The following is a 21,095-nucleotide window of genomic DNA, read 5'->3' as shown; positions in this document are numbered from 1 at the left end:
AAAGGTTGTGAACACACCTTCAGCTTATTCCCTTAGGAATTATAACAGAGTTATCAGTAAGAGCTATTCCTTCTCCTCCTTCAGTAAGTCCCAAAGTGTCAAAGATTCATAAATACTTTTAGGCATAAGGCAAAACTCAGAAATAATATCACAACGGGCATGAAAAGTTTCACCACCAATAGCAACTTTAATAGTAGGTCCCACATTGAAGGTTCAGAGTTTACTGGAACATAATCAAAATGCTCACGAATCTGACTACACTCTTCTTTTAAGCAAGATATATTTGTCTCGAGAGTGTTTAATCTATTATAAATACTAACAAGATATGAATCAAAATTATTAGCTGAGCTAGATGATGCAACCAATTTTTTTATGGCATTAAAAGCTTGATCCCCGTCGCAATGAAGGAAATCTCCTCCCACTACAACATCCAAGGCATATATATAGCGAAGAATAAGCCCAAAATAAAAGTTACTAAGAAGCAGGCTTAGAGTCATTTTAGGTTCAGTTTTACCATAAGAATCAAAAATTCTAGACGAAGCTTCCTTAAAACTCTCCTCATCCCCTTGTTTAAAAGTAAATATCAATTCCTCAGGTGACAGAGTAACAAGTACAGGACTAGACATGATAAAAAATTAAATGCAAGTAACTAATTTTTTGTGTGTTTTTGATATAAAGAAAGCAAGCAAGACAAATGAAATAAAGTAAAGCAAGTAACTAATTTTTTTGTGTTTTTGATATAAAGAAAGCAAACAGAACAGAAAATAAAATAAAGCAAGACAATAAACAAAGTAAAGAGATTGGATGTGAGAGACTCTCTTGCAGCAGTGTCTTGATCTCCCCAGCAATCTGGCGTAAAACAAGCCTTGATGGCGCGTGATGCGCACGTCCGTTGGGAACCCCAAGAGGAAGGTGTGATGCGCACAGCGCAAGTTTTCCTCGAAAGAAACCAAGGTTATCGAACCGCAGGAGATGAAGGCCACGTGAAGGTTGTTGGTGAAGGAGTGTAGTGCGGCGCAACACCAGTGGATTCCGGCGCCAACGTGGAACCTGCACAACACAATCAAAATACTTTGCCCAACTTAACAGTGAGGTTGTCAATCTCACCGGCTTGTTGTAAACAAAGGATTAAACGTATGGTGTGGAGAATGATGTTTTCTTGTGAATAACAACAAAGAACAGAGATTGCAGTAGATTGTATTTCAGATGTAAAAGAATGGACCGGGGTCCACAGTTCACTAGTGGTGTCTCTCCAATAAGATAAATAGCATGTTGGGTGAACAAATTACAGTTGGGCAATTGACAAACAGAGAGGGCATAACAATGCACATACATATTGATACGTCTCCAACGTATCGATAATTTCTTGTGTTCCATGCCACATTATTGATGTTATCTACATGTTTTATGCACACTTTATGTCATATTCGTGCATTTTCTGGAACTAACCTATTAACAAGATGCCGAAGTGCCGCTCTCGTTTTCTGCTCGTTTTTGGTTTCGAAATCCTAGTAACGAAATATTCTCGGAATCGGACGAAATCAACGCCAAAGTTTCTATTTTCATCCGAAGCATCCGGAACACCCGGAAGAATCGCAGGGGAGCCCCGGGGGCCCCACACCACACCCCCGGCGCGGCCAGGGGGGCGCCCCTAGGGTGTGGGCCCCCTTCGACCTTCCCGCGCCGCCTCTCCGCCTATAAAAATCCCCTGGATCGAAAACCCTATCACAATTGACGAAACCCACGAAAACCTTCCCGCAGCCGCCGCCATCGCGAAGCCAAGATCCGGGGGACAGGATCTCTGCTCCGGCACCCCGCCGGAGCGGGGAAGTGCCCCCGAAGGCTTCTCCATCGACACCGCTGCCATCTCCACCGCCATCTTCATCACCGCCGCTGCTCCCATGAGGAGGGAGTAGTTCTCCATCGAGGCTCGGGGCTGTACCGGTAGCTATGTGGTTCATCTCTCTCCTATGTGCTTCAATACAATAATCTCATGAGCTGCCTTACATGATTGAGATTCATATGATGATGCTTGTAATCTAGATGTCATTATGCTAGTCAAGTGGGTTTTACTTATGTGATCTCCGGAGACTCCTCGTCCCACGTGTGTAAAGGTGACAGAGTGTGTGCACCGTGTGGGTCTCTTAGGCTAGATTTCACAGAATACTTATTCATTGTTGAATGGTGTAGTGAAGTGCTTATTTATATCTCTTTATGATTGCAGCATGTTGTATCACAATTTATCTATGTGCTACTCTAGTGATTTGTTATTAAAGTAGTTTATTCCTCCTGCATGTGTGCAAAGGTGACAAGTGCGTGCACCGTGTTAGTACTTGGTTTATGCTATGATCATGATCTCTTGTAGATTGCGAAGTTAACTATTGCTATGATAATATTGATGTGATCTATTCCTCCTACATATGCATGAAGGTGACAAGTGTGCATGCTATGCTAGTACTTGGTTTAGTCTCGTTGATCTATCTTACACTAAAGGTTACTTAAACATGAGCATTATTGTGGAGCTTGTTAACTCCGGCATTGAGGGTTCGTGTAATCCTACGCAATGTGTTCATCATCCAACAAAAGTGTAGAGTATGCATTTATCTATTCTCGTTATGTGATCAATGTTGAGAGTGTCCACTAGTGAAAGTGTAATCCCTAGGCCTTGTTCCTAAATACCGCTGAGTTACTACCGCTTGTTTACTACCGCTGCGTTACTACTACTACGCGTTACTACCGCTTGTTTACTCGTCCTGGCGCGAGCACTTTTCTCGCCGTTGCTACTACTTATTCATACCACCTGTATTTCACTATCTCTTCGCCGAACTAGTGCACCTATTAGGTGTGTTGGGGACACAAGAGACTTCTTGCTTTGTGGTTGCAGGGTTGCATGAGAGGGATATCTTTGACCTCTTCCTCCCCGAGTTCGATAAACCTTGGGTATCCACTTAAGGGAAACTTGCCGCTGTTCTACAAACCTCTCGCTCTTGGAGGCCCAACACTGTCTACAAGAATAGAAGCTCCCGTAGACATCAAGCACTTTTCCGGCGCCGTTGCCTGGGAGGAAAGGTAAAAAGGCTCTCATACTCCGGTCTCGTGTAAAGTATTTTTCTCGGCGCCGTTGTGTGTGTGCTCAAAGCTATTTCCTTTAGATCCCGCAATTGCATCTTGTTGTTTCTTGTTTACACTAGTTTGGCATAATGTACAAGAATGAGCTTCTTATTCTATTTCCTGATTTAAAACATGGATTGTTTGATGCGAAAATTAAAAAACCTATGAAATCTTCTTTGCATGCTCGGTAGTAATATTAGTATGAACGCTTTGAACACCATTGTTGATAATGATATAGAAAGTTCTAAGCTTGGGGAAGTCTGGTTTTCATGATATTTTTAGTCCCCCAAGCATTGAGGAGAAAATTTTCTTTGATGATACTTTGCCTCCTATTTCGATGATGATAATGATAGTGGACTTTTGGTGCCACCTACTATGGAGAGTAAATTTTATTGTGATTATACTATGCCTCCTACACTTGATGAGAATAATAATGATAGCTACTTTGTTGAATTTGCTCCCACTACAACTAATAAAATTGATTATGCCTATGTGGAGAGTAATAATTTTATGCATGAGACTCATGATAAGAATGCTTTATGTGATAGTTATATTGTTGAGTTTGCTCATGATGCTACTGAAAGTTATTATGAGAGAGGAAAATATGGTTGTAGAAATTTTCATGTTACTAAAATGCCTCTCTATGTGCTGAAATTTTTGAAGCTACACTTGTTTTATCTTCCTATGCTTGTTACTTTGCTCTTCATGAACTTGTTTATTTACAAGATTCCTATGCATAGGAAGCATGTTAGACTTAAATGTTTTTTGAATTTGCCTCTTGATGCTCTCTTTTGCTTCACATACTATCTTTTGCGAGTGCATCATTAAAACTCGCCGAGCCCATCTTAACGGCTATAAAGAAAGAACTTCTTGGGAGATAACCCATGTGTTATTTTGCTACAGTACTTTGTTTTATATTTGTGTCTTGGAAGTTGTTTACTACTGTAGCAACCTCTCCTTATCTTAGTTTTATGTTTTGTTGTGCCAAGTAAAGTCTTTGATAGTAAAGTAAGTACTAGATTTGGATTATCGCGCAGAAACAGATTTCTTTGCTGTCACGAATCTGGGTCTAATTCTCTGTAGGTAACTCAGAAAATTATGCCAATTTACGTGAGTGATCCTCAGATATGTGCGCAACTTTCATTCAATTTGAGCATTTTCGTTTGAGCAAGTCTGGTGGCCTAATAAAATCCATCTTTACGGACTGTTCTGTTTTGACAGATTCTGTCTTTTATTTCGCATTGCCTCTTTTGCTATGTTGGATGAATTTCTTTGATCCATTAATGTCCAAGTAGCTTTATGCAATGTCCAGAAGTGTTAAGAATGATTGTGTCACCTCTGAACATGTGAATTTTTATTGTCCACTAACCCTCTAATGAGTTGGTTCGAGTTTGGTGTGGAGGAAGTTTTCAAGGGTCAAGAGAGGAGGATGATATACTATGATCAAGGAGAGTGAAAGCTCTAAGCTTGGGGATGCACCCGGTGGTTCACCCCTGCATATATCAAGAAGACTCAAGCGTCTAAGCTTGGGGATGCCCAAGGCATCCCCTTCTTCATCGATAAATTATCGAGTTCCTTCTCTTGAAACTATATTTTTATTCAATCACATCTTATGTACTTTACTTGGAGCGTCTCGTGTGCTTTTGTTTTTGTTTTTGTTTGAATAAATTGGATTACATCATGCTTGTGTGGGAGAGAGACACGCTCCGCTGGTTCGTATGAACACATGTGTTCTTAGCTCATAATATTCATGGCGAAGTTTCCTCTTCGTTAAATTGTTATATGGTTGGAATTGGAAAATGATACATGTAGTAATTGCTATAATGTCCTGGGTAATGTGATACTTGGCAATTGTTGTGCTCATGTTTAAGCTCTTGCATCATATACTTTGCACCTATTAGTGAAGAATACATAGAGCATGCTAAAATTTGGTTTGCATAATTGGTCTCTCTAAAGTCTAGATAACTTCTAGTATTGAGTTTTGAACAACAAGGAAGACGGTGTAGAGTCTTATAATGTTTTCAATATGTCTTTTATGTGAGTTTTGCTGCACCAGTTCATCCTTGTGTTTGTTTCAAATAACCTTGCTAGCCTAAACCTTGTATCGAGAGGGAATACTTCTCATGCATCCAAATACTTGAGCCAACTACTATGCCATTTGTGTCCACCATACCTACCTACTACATGGTATTTCTCCGCCATTCCAAAGTAAATTGCTTGAGTGCTACCTTTAAACAATTCAAAATTTATCACCTCTGATTTGTGTCAATGTTTTATAGCTCATGAGGAAGTATGTGGTGTTTATCTTTCAATCTTGTTGGGCAACTTTCACCAATGGACTAGTGGCTTCATCCGCTTATCCAATAATTTTGCAAAAAGAGCCGGCAATGGGATTCCCAGTCCCAAATTAATTAACAAAAATAGACACTCCTCCATGGTATGTGATTGTTGGACGGCACCCGAAGGATTCGGTTAGCCATGGCTTGTGTAAGCAAAGGTTGGGAGGAGTGTCATCATAATAAAACTAAAATAAAAAGGCACTCCTTCATGGTATGAGATTGTTGGCAGTGCACCCGAAGGTTCGGTTAGCCATGGTTTGTGAAAGAAAGGTTGGAAGGAGTGCCATCCAAAAATAAAATAAAATGGGAGCCGCTCTTTGAAGGTTTGTCCGGCAAGGGGTTAGAGTACCCGCTACCATTCATTGACAACAACATACACCTCTCAAAACTTTATTTTTATGCTCTCTTTATGTTTTCAAAATCAAAGCTCTAGCACAAATATAGCAATCGATGCTTTTCCTCTATGGAGGACCTTTCTTTTACTTTCATTGTTGAGTCAGTTCACCTATTTCTCTCCATCTCAAGAAGCAAACACTTGTGTGAACTGTGCATTGATTCCTACATATTTGCATATTGCATTTGTTATATTGCTTTGCATTGACAATTATCCATGAGATATACATGTTATAAGTTGAAAGCAACCGCTGAAACTTCATCTTCCTTTGTGTTGCTTCAATGCCTTTACTTTGAATTATTGCTTTATGAGTTAACTCTTATGCAAGACTTATTGATGCTTGTCTTGAAGTGCTATTCATGAAAAGTCTTTGCTATATGATTCAGTTGTTTACTCATGTCATTACCATTGTTTTGATCGCTGCATTCACTACATATGCTTTACAAATAGTATGATCAAGTTTATGATGGCATGTCACTTCAGAAATTATCTGTGTTATCGTTTACCTGCTCGGGACGAGCAGAAACTAAGCTTGGGGATGCTGATACGTCTCCGACGTATCGATAATTTCTTATGTTCCATGCCACATTATTGATGTTATCTACATGTTTTATGCACACTTTATGTCATATTCGTGCATTTTCCGGAACTAACCTATTAACAAGATGCCGAAGTGCCAGCTCTCGTTTTCTGCTGTTTTTGGTTTCGTAAATCCTAGTAACGAAATATTCTCGGAATCGGACGAAATCAACGCCAAAGTTCCTATTTTCATCGGAAGCATCCAGAACACCCGGGAAGAATCAGAGGGGAGCCCTGGGGGCCCCACACCACACCCCGGCGCGGCCAAGGGGGGGGGCGCCCCCCTAGGGTGTGGGCCCCCCTTCGACCTTCCTGCGCCGCCTCTCCGCCTATAAAAAGCCCCTGGATCAGAAAACCCTATCACAATTAACGAAACCCACGAAAACCTTCCAGAGCCGCCGCCATCGCGAAGCCAAGATCTGGGGGACAGGATCTCTGTTCCGGCACCCTGCCGGAGCGGGGAAGTGCCCCCGAAAGGCTTCTCCATCGACACCGCTGCCATCTCCACCGCCATCTTCATCACCGCCGCTTGCTCCCATGAGGAGGGAGTAGTTCTCCATCGAGGCTCGGGGCTGTACCGGTAGCTATGTGGTTCATCTCTCTCCTATGTGCTTCAATACAATAATCTCATGAGCTGCCTTACATGATTGAGATTCATATGATGATGCTTGTAATCTAGATGTCATTATGCTAGTCAAGTGGGTTTTACTTATGTGATCTCCGGAGACTCCTCGTCCCACGTGTGTAAAGGTGACGAGTGTGTGCACCGTGTGGGTCTCTTAGGCTAGATTTCACGTAATACTTATTCACCGTTGAATGGTGTAGTGAAGTGCTTATTTATATCTCTTTATGATTGCAGCATGTTGTATCACAATTTATCTATGTGCTACTCTAGTGATTTGTTATTAAAGTAGTTTATTCCTCCCGCATGTGTGCAAAGGTGACAAGTGCGTGCACCGTGTTAGTACTTGGTTTATGCTATGATCATGATCTCTTGTAGATTGCGAAGTTAACTATTGCTATGATAATATTGATGTGATCTATTCCTCCTACATATGCATGAAGGTGACAGAGGTGCATGCTATGCTAGTACTTGGTTTAGTCTCGTTGATCTATCTTACACTAAAGGTTACTTAAACATGAGCATTATTGTGGAGCTTGTTAACTCCGGCATTGAGGGTTCGTGTAATCCTACGCAATGTGTTCATCATCCAACAAAAGTGTAGAGTATGCATTTATCTATTCTCGTTATGTGATCAATGTTGAGAGTGTCCACTAGTGAAAGTGTAATCCCTAGGCCTTGTTCCTAAATACCGCTGAGTTACTACTCGCTTGTTTACTACTCGTACAGCGTTACTACTACTCGCGTTACTACCGCTTGTTTATCGTCCCGGCGTAGCACTTTTCTCGCCGTTGCTACTACTTATTCATACCACCCGTATTTCACTATCTCTTCGCCGAACTAGTGCACCTATTAGGTGTGTTGGGGACACAAGAGACTTCTTGCTTTGTGGTTGCAGGGTTGCATGAGAGGGATATCTTTGACCTCTTCCTCCCTGAGTTCGATAAACCTTGGGTATCCACTTAAGGGAAACTTGCTGCTGTTCTACAAACCTCTGCTCTTGGAGGCCCAACACTGTCTACAAGAATAGAAGCTCCCGTAGACATCACATGGCCAGGGAAGAAGTAGAGACCATATAAATAGCACACAAACCCTAGAACCAGGACAGTCGACCACATATGCAAATCACCAGGTAAGGGTGCAGTAAGAACAAGCACCAGTTCATCCAGTTCATACTCAAGAACAGAAACCAACACAACCACTTAGCCCCCAGGAATCATGGTGACCGGAGAAGCTCAACCGTAAACTGGAGGTGAAGGGCTGTGCACAAAAACCCCAAGTCTGCATCAACCAAATATTTCACACTAGGAGCTGGAACAAGGTATACCAAGTTCCTGGACAGATCCAGTGGATCTGATCCATCATGTGAGCATGATATAATTATGGGAGTGAGCAGATGCTCAAAAAGGGGTAGATCATCACTTGGTTTTCACCAAGGATTACTGCCAGTCAAAAAGCTACTAAAAATAGAAAGCATCTAGGTACAGATCTTGTACACGTAAACTAGCACACATGCACGGATGCATACACTAGCCGGATCGGATGCACAAATAGCACCGATAGATGAATTGCAAGGATTAGCATCTAATAAGACTACACAAGAAATCCTAAGCTATGAACCATCGAGAAACCCTAGATTTTCATCGAGCAAGCATATTGGCATTCATATCAAGTATGATTCCCAAATATGCAAGCAAAGGTTGAGTAGCCACAAGATCAAATTAAATAGGTGAGCAACCAATCGTAGCAAGGCCACTGAGGTCACATCACACTTAGCACCAATTAAAAGAAAGCCAAATATAGCACATCATTATCCAGGAATGGATTCAGATTCAATTGCTTGCTAGACAATCATTAATAGCCAAATCATTTGCAAGCAAGACATTTAAATCATTACTGCATAAGCAGTTCATCATAACTTAATTAATTCAAGCATGAGTTTATCACAGATCCATGCTTAATACTGACAGTAGCATACTATTAAGCAACACAGTTCAATCACTACATCATAGCCACTTGAGCAAGTCCAGCAGCTTGAATAAGCAACAACATAGTGATGCTTGAGCATCAACATCACAAGGAATTGAATCACTTAGCCACAGAATTAATCAGTAAGCCATCACTGACAATTAATTGATCAAATGGATCAATTGAATCAAGTCAAATTACACAGGGAAGATAGCCAACAAGCAAAGGGTGATCCAATGGATCACTAGCTTGCATAGGAAGCACATAAGCATATCACAGGCACCACTGGCACACACAAGTGTCACTGATACATCACAAGTACACCTAGAGAAGCAAGTATGATATGCCAGTAAGCACAAGCAAGCCATAATCAAGTATAGCATGGCATAGCAAGTTCATAAGCAAGCACAGCAGAGTCTGGCAGCACAGAGCATGCTAGGAGGAGCAGAGAAGCAAGTAAAGCATGAATCGCAAGCAAAGCAACATTGCCGCACTCAAGAATCGGTAAATTGGCCATGAGCTTGCAGTATGTAGCAGCACTGGAAGATTAAGCAACTATGGCATAGCTCTGTGTGATCACAGGATCACTAGAGAGCAATAGAGCATGAGGAGGAAGAAGAACAGTAGCAAGGGAGGCGCACAGAAGAGAAGGAGAAGGTGAAGTACTTACTTGCGCCTGGAAGCAGAAGCTAGGGCATGGCGAGGCAGTGCTCGCGCGGCCCTAACAGCTGCAAATCCAGGGTAGGCGCCGACGTTACGCCGGCGAACCCAACACCACCGTAGCGAGCACCTGAGGCGACGGCACGAGTACTGTGAGCAGCACCCGCGCCAGGTCAACCCCAGGAGCGCACCCATCGTCGGCGAGGACGAGAGCTCGCCGGAGTTCATCGAGGCGATTCTCCACGAGATCCAGAACAGAGGCGATTCGCCAGGAGAGGAAGAGAAGGGGAAAACCATACGGTCAGATCGATAGATCTGCGCGCGGCCGTTCTGGTTTGGTAGGTGGCTACGGCGGGGGAGCTCGGAGCTGGCCGGAGCGAGGCAGCGGCCATGGCGGCGACGCCATCGCCACGGGTGTCGCCACATTAGGGTTAGAGGTGAACGAGAGAGAGAGGGCCGAGTGAGTGAGAGAGAGGTGGGCCGTTCGGCGCCACCGACCCATAAGGGACAAGCCTTATTGGGCTGTCCCTGGGCTTTAGGTAAATGGGCTGGGCCCAATAGGGGCCAGGGGCATTTTTGTCTTTTAACAATTAATAAAAGACCAGAACTTTGCCAATTTTTAATAAATAAAATACAATTCTAAAAATCCATTAAAAATTGGATTAATGAATGAAAAATAAATCTTAACAAGAATAAAATATGAAATTTAATTTATGAAACAAATTCAAAATTATGAATTTTAAGAATTTAAAATAATGATTTGGAAATTAAAATTATTATTTCCTTGTATTTAAAATTCAAGGAAAAATCTCAAATAAGTTCAAATACTTATTTTCAAACATTTCAAAAGGAAATTCTACTATTCCAAGTCATTTCTATTAAGAAAGGTATTTCTGGAGAAAGGTACTCTATTCCCTATTATTTCCGTAAAATATAGAGATAACTCTATTATTTCAAATTATTTTTGGAATGAAAAATAAACCATCAAGTCAAATAGTTTTACTTGGAATTATTGTACTTTATGAGAATTAAATTGAGTTACACTTTTAAATCTATTGCAAGTTACTGTCAAAGACATAAATCGTAACTCAACCCTAAATTGCTATAACCAGCAGGGTAAAGGGATTCAACATAAAATAATACATCCATGATTGCATTATTTGGATTTTATAACATTGTCTTTACCGGACAATGATGCTTCTTACGTAACCCGAGGTCCAGGTTCCATCAATCGCATTGAACCGCACTATCTCGCGAGTCCACGTGCAAGTTCACCCTTGCTCATACCAACTTGAGTATTTTCTATTACTTTAATGCAAAGCTATATACTTATCACTCCCGCATCGCAAATGAAATGTTACTTTCCAACTATGAATATGACTATGTGGCTGGCAATGGAACCATGGTATGTGTTGATATGGTGGAGGTTCCATTGCAATGGGTTATATCACCCTAGGATTAATTACCAATGCCGTCCAGTGATTCTAGCACCGTACAAACCGCGTTGACCATGAGATCTATAATGGCTCTGGGGAAGCCAGCCGTATCTTTTCCCTTCTGCACGCCAACGGATTGGTAGAGCTGGCGGGGTGTTGGTGGCACTGCCGTAGGTTGGGATAGCCTTTTAAATCCCCATCCATTAGTGATGATGGCTCTACGATCTATGAAGGATTGTCCGGAGTACACCGTGAGTAAAGCCGTATTATCGGGAGAAGTCTACTGGGGGTGTACGGTTGGACAAAAGGGTGGGTTTGCAGTCGCGGAGAAGGCGGTGTGGGCTTGGATTTTCATACCTGGCCTCACACCAAAGGAAGTGTGAACGGGGGCAAGTCCCCGCGGATGGCAAAAAGGGTGGGATCTCTTGTGGGAAAATTAACGCACCTCCGCAGAGTGTATCAAATTGTGGCCGTCATTCCTTGTTCCGGGAAGGGAACTCGCGAACGCGGGCAGAAAGGAACTCCACGAAGTTCTAATCAACTCCGTGAAGACCGACGGGCATAGTTTTCATAATAAAAGCAACCTTTTTAAGAAATAATTTCAAAACATGCATTGACCTCGCGATTTCCCGATCAATGGTCGTAGCTAGTGCATCAAACACCTTTTTACTCTTTTAGAACTTGCCGAGTACCTCCGTACTCACTTTCTTTCGACACCCTTGCTAGACCGTGATCCGGAAGTAGAGGCCATCAACGATGGAGCACCGTAAGGAAGTTACGAGCTGGTCTACGAAGAACCCGATCTTACCGGCGGAGTGGAAGGCGTAGACTATGGGATAGTCTACGGACTCGGATGACACGGAGGTGGAGGAGTAGTGACATACCCTAGCATCATAGAGCCGAGCAACGTAGAACTTACCTAAATAAGTTGTTGAGCTCTCTTTTATATATGGTTATAAGTTGTAATCGTACTTAAGTAGTATCTTAGGGTGTTCTCATAGGACTCGTGAGAATACCAACTTGTTAAGACAATGTTTGTAATAAAGTATGGAGTGTTATGACCTGCAATGTTTCTGTTGTACCACTCTGAGGGATATGGCAATTTGTGAAGAAGTCCCTTCACAAAGATCATATCAACGACTTGTATACTACAACATGTAGTGGTATGCTGGGTCACCGCAAAGCCACTTCCATCTTGCTCATTTGTCATGTTTGGTAAAAACTTGGAGTTTGAGGTTTCTCGGTCGGATGATCTAGGTTGCCCCATATTATTGGTAAATATGCATCTTATATGTGATGTGATACATTATTACACCACATATGGGTTCACACAAATAACCAACTAAAGATAGGCAGGATTTCCGGTATTCTGGAACTTTCCAGAAAACCGGATAATCCGGCCCCCTGGCACCCCGGAATATCCGGCTGGGCCGGATTATCCGCCCTCACTTTGGGCCGATTATCCGGCCTGGGCGTTTTGCGGGAGGACTAAGACAGGCCGCGGGGTGGACAGTTGCCACAGCAATCAGTTCCCCCCACGCGCCCTCCTCTTCCTCCTCAGCCGCCGGAGCTCCTCCTCCTCGCCGGAGACGCCCCGTCCGCTCCCTCTCGGAGTTTTTGGGTGGATCGGGTGCCCCTCCTCCCTAACTACTTTCTCCTCCAAGCGGCTTTCGCAATGGATGCGGGTATGACTCACAACCCCTAACCCTAGGTGTTGTGAATTGTATGTGCTATTTTCTTGGTGGATTTGGTGTCTAGTTGTTCCAAATCGTGTGTACTATACTCCTCCTGCATGCTATGAGGCCGATCTGGTCGTAGACAAGTTTTTGATTGCAAAATCTGCTAGTTTCGCAGGGTCGGATTATCCGGCCCCCGCGAAGACCGGAATATCCGGTCTGACCGGATTATCCGCCCCCCGGGGACACCGGATTATCCGGCCTGGAGCTTCATCGCCGCTGCAGTTTTGACTCAATCTATCTTGTCTAGACTTGTACCAACTTATAGTATGCTTCTAGAGTACATTGTTGTACCATACATGACTTATGAGTGTTATCTTCTCTTTGCTATCCATCTTTGCTGTTCACAGGTAGTGGTTCTCGGGGTCGGAGACGCCCAAGGCGTGACCGGTCGAGTGATGAGTTTGCACCGAATGCCCCTCGCAAGTCCACCGCATCAAGACAGAAGAACAAGGAACAGAGGCAGAACTACAAGGTTATGGACATTGTCTCTTATGCAGCACTCCGTATGAAGAACTGGTATGAAGAACTCCCAAGGGATGAAGAGACAGAGGGCAGGAAGTTCTGGTGCATGCAGCAGGAGTTCATCTATAAGGATATTTATGAGCCCATGCAGAAACTGCGACCCATGCAAGCTATCAATGTGGATCTTCTGGCAGTCAACAATCATTTTGAGGATGCCATCTGAGTGACTGGTAGGATGGGCTTGCAGGACCTCATGAAGATTCAATGTGACTATAGTCCAGAGTTGGTGAAGCAGTTCTTTGCTACTTTGGCCATCCAGAAAGATGAGGACCGCACTATGGAATGGATGTCTGGCTCCACTCACTGTAGAGCCACCTTGCGCCGTTTTGCTGGTATTCTTGGAGTTCCTGCAGAAGGAGGTCGTCGTCTCCATGGACCTCAGAGAGCAGATAAGAGTGTGCTGTTTGATCTCTATACTTCAGCTGGAAAAGTTGGTGAGACCAAGGGGATGCTTACCATCTATGGTCAGTTACTCAGGTTCTTTCGGTCCACCATCTCTCCAAGTGGTGGTAACAATGATGCAATCCGGGGAACACTTGTGGATCTCATGTACCTCAGCTTTAGGTGTGCTCGTGATGAGAATGAGGAACGTAACTACACTATTGATGTCATGGACTTCATCTTCAATGAGATTCATGATGCCATGGTCTCCCGGACCACTATACCTTATGCACCGTATATCCAGCTCCTCATCAACAACACTGCGGGCGTGAGTGGTGAAGACTTGAGCGGGTACCCTTTGATGAAGCACTCTGTCAAGAAGGCCTACAAGCTTAAGCCAGTCTCCTCTGCTGTACCTCCACCTGACTCCTTCATGGGTGATGCTCGTTCTAGTGGTTTTGCTCCTGCTCGCCATCCTAACCTCCCGGCAATGAAGAAACAAGTGAACAGGCTCAGTTGGTTTCAGCGTTACATCCTCTGCATGAACATTGAGATCCAGAAGGAGAACTATGCGGCCAGCCGAGAGCGTTCTGAGATTAAGCATACTCAGGCGGTTATTCTGCACAAACTCAGTGGTGAGCAAGGACCCCCTCCTCAGCCTCCAGTTCACCCAGGTTACAGCGGGTGGCATTCTGCACAGGTTCCGTGGAGTGATCTCGATGATTGCATTAAAAGGTCCAGCCTCACTCACCGCTCTCCGGATGCCCCTGACACTGATGAAGAAGAAGAAGAAGAAGAAGCGTACGAGTCCGATGATGAAGATGCCTCCGAGTGATTCCCATGGGGCGAGTAGCATCGCGCTTGTCCCCTTTTTGGCGTCTCGATGCCAAAGGGGGAGAAGTGTTCTATTAGGAACTCTCTCGGGGATTTGCATGGTTTGGGCACAAGCATATGCGTTTATCATTCCTTTATTGCTTGTGTTCCCTCTTATTTGAACTATTTGCCTTGGTTGTGTTCCGTTTAAAACTATGTGCTATGTGGTGTGAGACATTGTTATGGTTTTCGGATTTCTATATGTTGAGATCAAGGCTATTATATTATGTGTGATGCTATATCTCCGTATCATATATCTACACATGGGTATGATTTCTAGCATCCTATCTCAACTTCATATATGTATATGTCTCTTGTTAGAGCTCATGATGGATATCTCTTGTGTTGAGGCACCTCGCTCCTATGTGTTGTGTATTTGTATTCAAATGCAAATTACTTATATGCACACATGTAGGGGGAGTGCCTCTATGTTTTGCCATCATGCTTGTCTCTATAGTGATTCTCTTGCAAATCCGTATATTGTCATCAAACACCAAAAAGGGGGAGATTGAAAGAACATCTCTCATATTATGTTTTGAGTGTTTGATGTCAATGTATGTGATACACTAATGTTTGTTTAAGTGGTACAGGGATTATATAGATACATTTGTATGTGTGTTGGATGTGGTCAGTGCTGTCAAAAAGAATCAGAGAAAAGTTCATCGGGCCGGATAATCCGGGCCGGATATTTCCAAAATATCCGGCCCCCGCTTTTCGGCTAAGGACTTGAGGAATTGCAGCTCAGTACACTTCTGGATAGGGGCCGGACATTTGCCCGGATATTGTCCCGGTTTTGTCCCAAGGCCGAATTATCCGGGCCGGACATTTCGGAAATATCCGGCCCCCTCGAAAATGGCTAAGGACCTGAAGAAAAGCTTGTCTGGATAGAGGCCGGATATTTGGCCGGACATTGTCCCGGTTTTGTACTTGAGGCCGGATTATCCGGGGGGGGGATAATCCGGCCTATAGGCCGGATTATCCGGCCCCCCGGAAGCCCCAACGGCTGGATTTTGGGGAGGGGTATTTATACCCCTCTTCTTCTTCCTTCCCCCTTTGCTCAATCATTGCACAAGAAATCTCGCCAAGCTTCACCTCCATTAGAGCCACCTCAAGAAACACAAGATTTGCAAGATCTCCTTCCTCCCCCAACCAAAGCTCTTGATCTTTGGAGATTCGAAGGAGAAGACGCCGATCTACATCCTCACCGAAGCGTTTTTCATTTCCCCCTCATTTGTTTGAGGGATCTCTTGCTAGTGTTCCTATTTGGTTCCCTAGTTGATTTGTGTTGATGTGTTGTTGTTGATTGTTGTATTGTTACAGATTTGGGAGCCCCCAATTCAGTTGTGGATGTGTGCTCCAAGAACCTTGTAAAGGCCCAGTTTCCGCCTCGAGGAAATCCCTTAGTGGAAGTGGGCTAGGCCTTCGTGGCGTTGCTCACAGGAGATCTGAGTGAAGCCTTCGTGGCTGTTGGTTTGGCTTTCGTAGCAACCACACTCCTCCAAACGTAGACGTACCTTCTTGCAAAGGAAGGGAACTACGGGAATCATCTCCGTGTCATCGCGTGCTCCACTCTCGGTTACCTCTATCCTATTCTATCTCTTATATTGTGTAGCTATATCTTGCTTAGTTGCTTATCTTGTCATATAGGTAAATTCACTTAGTTGCATATCTAGAGAATTTACCTTTGTGTCAAGCCTAAATTGAAAAAGAACTAAAAATTGATTAGCACCTATTCACCCCCCTCTAGGTGCGGCATACGATCCTTTCAGCCACCACCCGCGATGATTCCGAGGCCGCCACCTCGGCGCACCAACACGACCTTTTGGGGCCGCCACCCCGACATCCACCAACCCGCCGACGAGAGAGATACGAGCAAACAGACACTTGTAGACCCTGCAAGACGATGCCTTCAAGAAGATAGCGACACAACCACCACCATCGCCCGCTTCAGCAACCCAAAGCTAGGGATTTCTCCCGAGGGCCACAACTCCACGATGTGAAAGCGGAGCTCTACGACAACGCCTCCAAGAAGGTAGGCGACGCTAGGGCGCCGCCGCTATCGGCCCCAACCAACGGCCAAGGCTAGGCTTTCGCCCAGAACTCCTCCACGCCCTCACGACGGGGGTCACGTCCGAGCGGAACCACGGCGCCGACGAGCGCCGAGATCGCCGGTACAAGATCATGCTGCAAGAACAACTCACGCAGGCTCCCTCCAAGCTTTTTCTCCCCTGGCGATCGCAGGACCACCTTAACTTCTCCCCGCACAGCCCACGACGCCCTCCCGCCACGCACGAAGCCGAGCAGCAGCACATCGGCCAGGCCCCCTGTCAGATCTGGGAGCGAGGCCCCTGAAACCGCCACACCCAGCCCCGGAGTCGCCGCTCCGAGCACCACGCGGATGCGGCGAGCGCCGACGAAGCCCCCCGGCCAGGCCGGCGCGCGGCCCGCACCGCGCCGCGCCCGCCTCCCACCTCCCTAGCGAAGCCCGGGGCCGCCGCCCGGCGTCCCGCGCCGCCGCGTGAAGCTCCGCCGCAGCACGCCGGGCGCGCGGCCCCCACCGCGCCACGCCCGCCGCCCACCTCCCCACCGAAGTCCGGGGCCGCCGCCCCGCATCCCTCGCCTCCGGACACCGCCAAGCTCGGCCGTCGACGCCCGCCTTCCCACCGCGTCCACAGCGAGAACTCCCCGCACCGCCTTCGGAGGCCGGGGTCGCCGCCACCGCAGCCTGGCCAGCGGCAGCGGCGGAGGGGCAGCCTGCAGGGAGATCTGGCCGGCGGCGCCTCTAGGGTTTCCCCCGTGTCGCTCCGCTCGAGCGACGCGGGGGTCGTTTTTGCTGCTCTGTGTTTTTTTATTAAAAGGAAAAATATAAAATACGAGAGGGGAATAATTCCGCATTTTAGTGAGGATTATATATTGGGAATTGCTAATTCTCAGTAGACCGAGAACTAAGCGCTAGTAGACTCCTGCAGCGACTGATTTGCATCGTGATTCTCGCTCTTTAGCTGCAAGTTGAGTTGCAGCTGAGACTTTCTAACTTGCAGGTAAGGTTGCAACTGAATTTTTTGAGTTGAAAGTAAGGCTGCAACTACGAAAAATGCTTCAAAGCGTCTATGCTAATGGTGAGTTGCAACGTGGATTATAACTGAGATTCGATGACATTATTCTACTGAGAACTAGTTAGTTAGTTTTATGAGAACTAGTCACACCCTTATGTATATTTTTTCTTCCTTTGAAGAAAGGGGTACAAAATTGTTTTTATAGAGCTATAGGCCAACTAGGATTTTTGAAGGATTCCAATTCCAGAGGAAATGTTTCATTTGGTGGACGTTTGGTTTAAAGGAACGAATTCCCTTTAGACCATTTCGTGTGATAATAATAGCACAGGAAAGTTTCCATCGAGTCGGACCTGGGAAAAAATTGGCGGGAACGCGAGCGCGCGCGCGCGTCGGCCGCTCCACTTCGCGCCAAAAAAGGCTGCTCTTCGTGTACCTTCTAAGTTCTAAATAAACGCGGAGAGAGAAAACGCTTGAGCAGAGCAAACCCTCTTCCCCAATTCGCCTTGTCGAGCTCCACCGCTCCACGGCCGCGCGGCGGCGACGGCTCCCTCCCACCACGCTCTCTACGTTGCTTCGTCTCCAGCAGCTAGAGGTATGTCCCGATTCTACGTACAGGCTCTCCGAACTCCGATTACCAGATCTCTTGGTAGCCTTGCCGTTCCTTGCATCTGTTTTTTTTTTTTTTTTTTTGTAGATTTGAGCACTCTTGAAGCCCGTCCTTACAGATTTTGTCAATGTTTGCTGAATACTCATTTCTGCTTTCTTGCTGCATTCAGTCAAACAGGGTCGGTGAGAGTTTCTGCTTCCAGAAAGATCGATGTCGTCGTCGGCGGCCAAGCCCGAGCTGCCTCTGCTCCCCGTGGCGCCGCTGGACGGAGAGAGCGGCTACCTCCGCTGGAAGGAGTCGGTGCTGCTCCGCCTCCACACCCTCGGCCTGGCGCACGTGCTGTCCGAGGAGGAAGAGCCGGAGCGTCCCGCCGTCGTGAAGCAGCAGCGGGCGCGCGACGACGCGCTGTGCCGCGGCCACATCCTCGCCACGCTCTCCGACCGCCTCCTGCCGGTGTACGCTCACCACGCCACCGCCGGTGCCGTCTGGCGCGCCGTGGGTCTCACCTACGATCTGGACGCGGGGACGTTCTTGTCCAGGTGCAAGACCAGTGCTTTCCGGTACGATGAGGGCAAGCCCCTCCTGGAACAGCTCGCGCTCCTGCAGGCCTTGGCCACCCTCGGAAAGAGCCTAATATGTCTCGAGCAGGACCTTGCCCTCCGTGGGTTCCCGTCGGAGGTGGTACGGAAGGTCCACAAGCGCGGCCCCGGTGTGCCTATGGACGAAATCTGGGAGATCGCTCGGAAGCATGAGGAGTTGGGCAGGCTGCGAGAAATTGATCAGCACGCTCACCACACGTCAGATGATTCTCGGCCCCTGAAACGGGAGAGACAGGGGAGGTAATGTGAACATTATTAAGGTACCTGACGTTGATGCAGCGTGTTCGGTGCAACTTTGCAAGGTTTAGCTGTAGAATCTCCGGCCGTTTGTAAGTTTGCAAGGTTTAGTAATTCGTTAGGAGGAGGACTAGAGTATGAGTCAGTTTGCTGTTCGATCCTGCCCTACTAGGATTCAGTTGCTAGTCTTAATTAAGTCGTCGTAATCGGATTGAGATCAGAGTAATGTGAAAATTAAGGTACCTGACGTAACTTCAGTCATTTGTTCCGCGTGAGCTTATGTAACCGATCTCTTTGTGTGAAATCCAACGCGGTTCCTGGCGGTGTGAGGCTGCTCTGCTCTGCCCCGGCGGTTCCTGACGGCGGGGGTTGTGGGCTAGTGTGCGTCGGTGGTGGCAATAGTCAGCAGCGGGGTGGTGCAGGTGGCTGGCCGTAGACGCTGCCATTCCTGCTGAACACTCCCTTTGGTGGTGGCCTGCCTGGTGGTTGGTGCCTCCTCTCTTTGACGGCGATGCTATTTGGCCTCCCTTCATGTGGTGAGTGTCTTCTCTAGCGACATGGTTCCACGTCTCATGTCTACCCCTGCTTCGGTGGTCTATACATTTGGGTCGGGTGAAATCCTACGCGGCATTAGCCGGAGCTGACAATAGCGACGCCTGAGGGCACCCTTACATCCATGGGGGTGCTTTCATGACCATATATGTGATCTTCTCCACGAGCATTGGGGGAAACCCTAGGTCTGGCTAGCTGATCGGGCAGCGGTGGCTTCTTAGTGGCATTTCCTTGTTGGAGCTGTTGCTTGGGCTGCCCAAGGAAGTGTGGAGTACCTGATGCGGCAGCTGGAGATGTTGGTGACCGTGTTGCTCTAGCGGGGATTGCTGCACAGGTCACGGACACCCAGGGCGTAAGGACATCTCCAGCGATGCGACGCAAACGGACGCTGAGTGACCGTTTGTGTCCGCCGTGACCGGAAATGCGTCGTGCACCTCCTCCAGCGGCGCGACGCAAAGTGACCGGGCTGTCCGCGGAGACGCAAACCTGGCCCAAATATACGCCAGGTTTGCGTCTCGGCGGACGCTCGGCGGTCGCGGAAAATGTCCGCTCGGTCCTCGCACGGGCCCGCCTAGCAGCGGCACAACTGCTTCGTCTTCCGCGTCATTACTTCCGGACGGTGCGCTGCAGGGCCGCGTTAATGACGTGTCTCGGCTTCCGCGAGCGTCCGCAGCGTCGATGCATCTTCTCCGCCAGTACTGGCACCGAGGCGTCGCTTCGGCAGTCTGCGGCCGCGTTAATGGCGATGCCTCGCGTGGCGCGTGGCCGTCGCCTACCTCTGCGCACGTAGTAATGGCGATGCCACGCGTGGCGCGGCCGTCGCCCTGCCTCCGACCTATATATACAGGGGCGCGAGCATCTCATCTCCTCCCCAGAAACCCTAGCCGCCGCTGCCGTAGCGCCACTTCCTCTCAAGCAGATCCACCATGAGCAGCGCCGGACGCGGCCAGGCTGCCGCGCCTCCACTTCCACCTTCACCTCCCACTCCACCTCCTCCGGCGTCGAGCTCCTCCGAGGAGTTCGACTCCGAAGATAGCACCGATCTCCTCCACCCGGTCAGGGACGCCGCGGCCCTGGGCCGAAGCGGAGAAGGAAGCACAGGAGGAGCCGGCGGGCCACGCGGCGTTGGACGCCGAGCTGGAACAACGCAGGCTGGCGGCCGCCGCTGCAGCCGAGGACTCCGACTCGGAGATATCTTGGTCCTCCGATGACCCTGATGCGCCGACGCCGGAGGAGAAGGCGGCCAAGCAGCGGACCCTTGTCGAGTATTTCGAGACGCTCAAGGATGAGGCCGCCAACGCGAGGCTGGAGCAGTGCCTGCAAGAGGACGCGGCGGCGCACCGAGCCATAGCGGCCGCGCGGGAGGCGGCGGAGAAGCAGGCGACGGAGCGACGCAACGACGGTGCCGGCCCGTTAGGAA

General features: G+C 47.2%; 1 protein-coding gene across 1 annotated transcript; it reads left to right on the top strand.

The window, feature by feature from the left end:
• The first annotated feature begins 18,497 nt into the window (after positions 1–18,497).
• On the top strand, positions 18,498–19,130 carry LOC124697600. The gene has a single exon (XM_047230166.1). The coding sequence runs from the start codon at positions 18,498–18,500 to the stop codon at positions 19,128–19,130; it is 633 nt and encodes a 210-aa protein (XP_047086122.1).
• The last annotated feature ends 1,965 nt before the right edge of the window (positions 19,131–21,095 follow it).

Source organism: Lolium rigidum, chromosome 3, assembly GCF_022539505.1.
Source record: "Lolium rigidum isolate FL_2022 chromosome 3, APGP_CSIRO_Lrig_0.1, whole genome shotgun sequence".
Lineage (NCBI taxonomy): Eukaryota > Viridiplantae > Streptophyta > Magnoliopsida > Poales > Poaceae > Lolium > Lolium rigidum.
The sequence above is the reverse complement of the archived record's forward strand: the minus strand, read 5'-3'. Positions and strand labels throughout refer to the sequence as shown.

Coding starts and splice junctions, on each gene's coding strand:
- LOC124697600 (XM_047230166.1), top strand. CDS start 18,498: ATGTCGTCGTCGGCGGCCAAGCCCGAGCTGCCTCTGCTCCCCGTGGCG.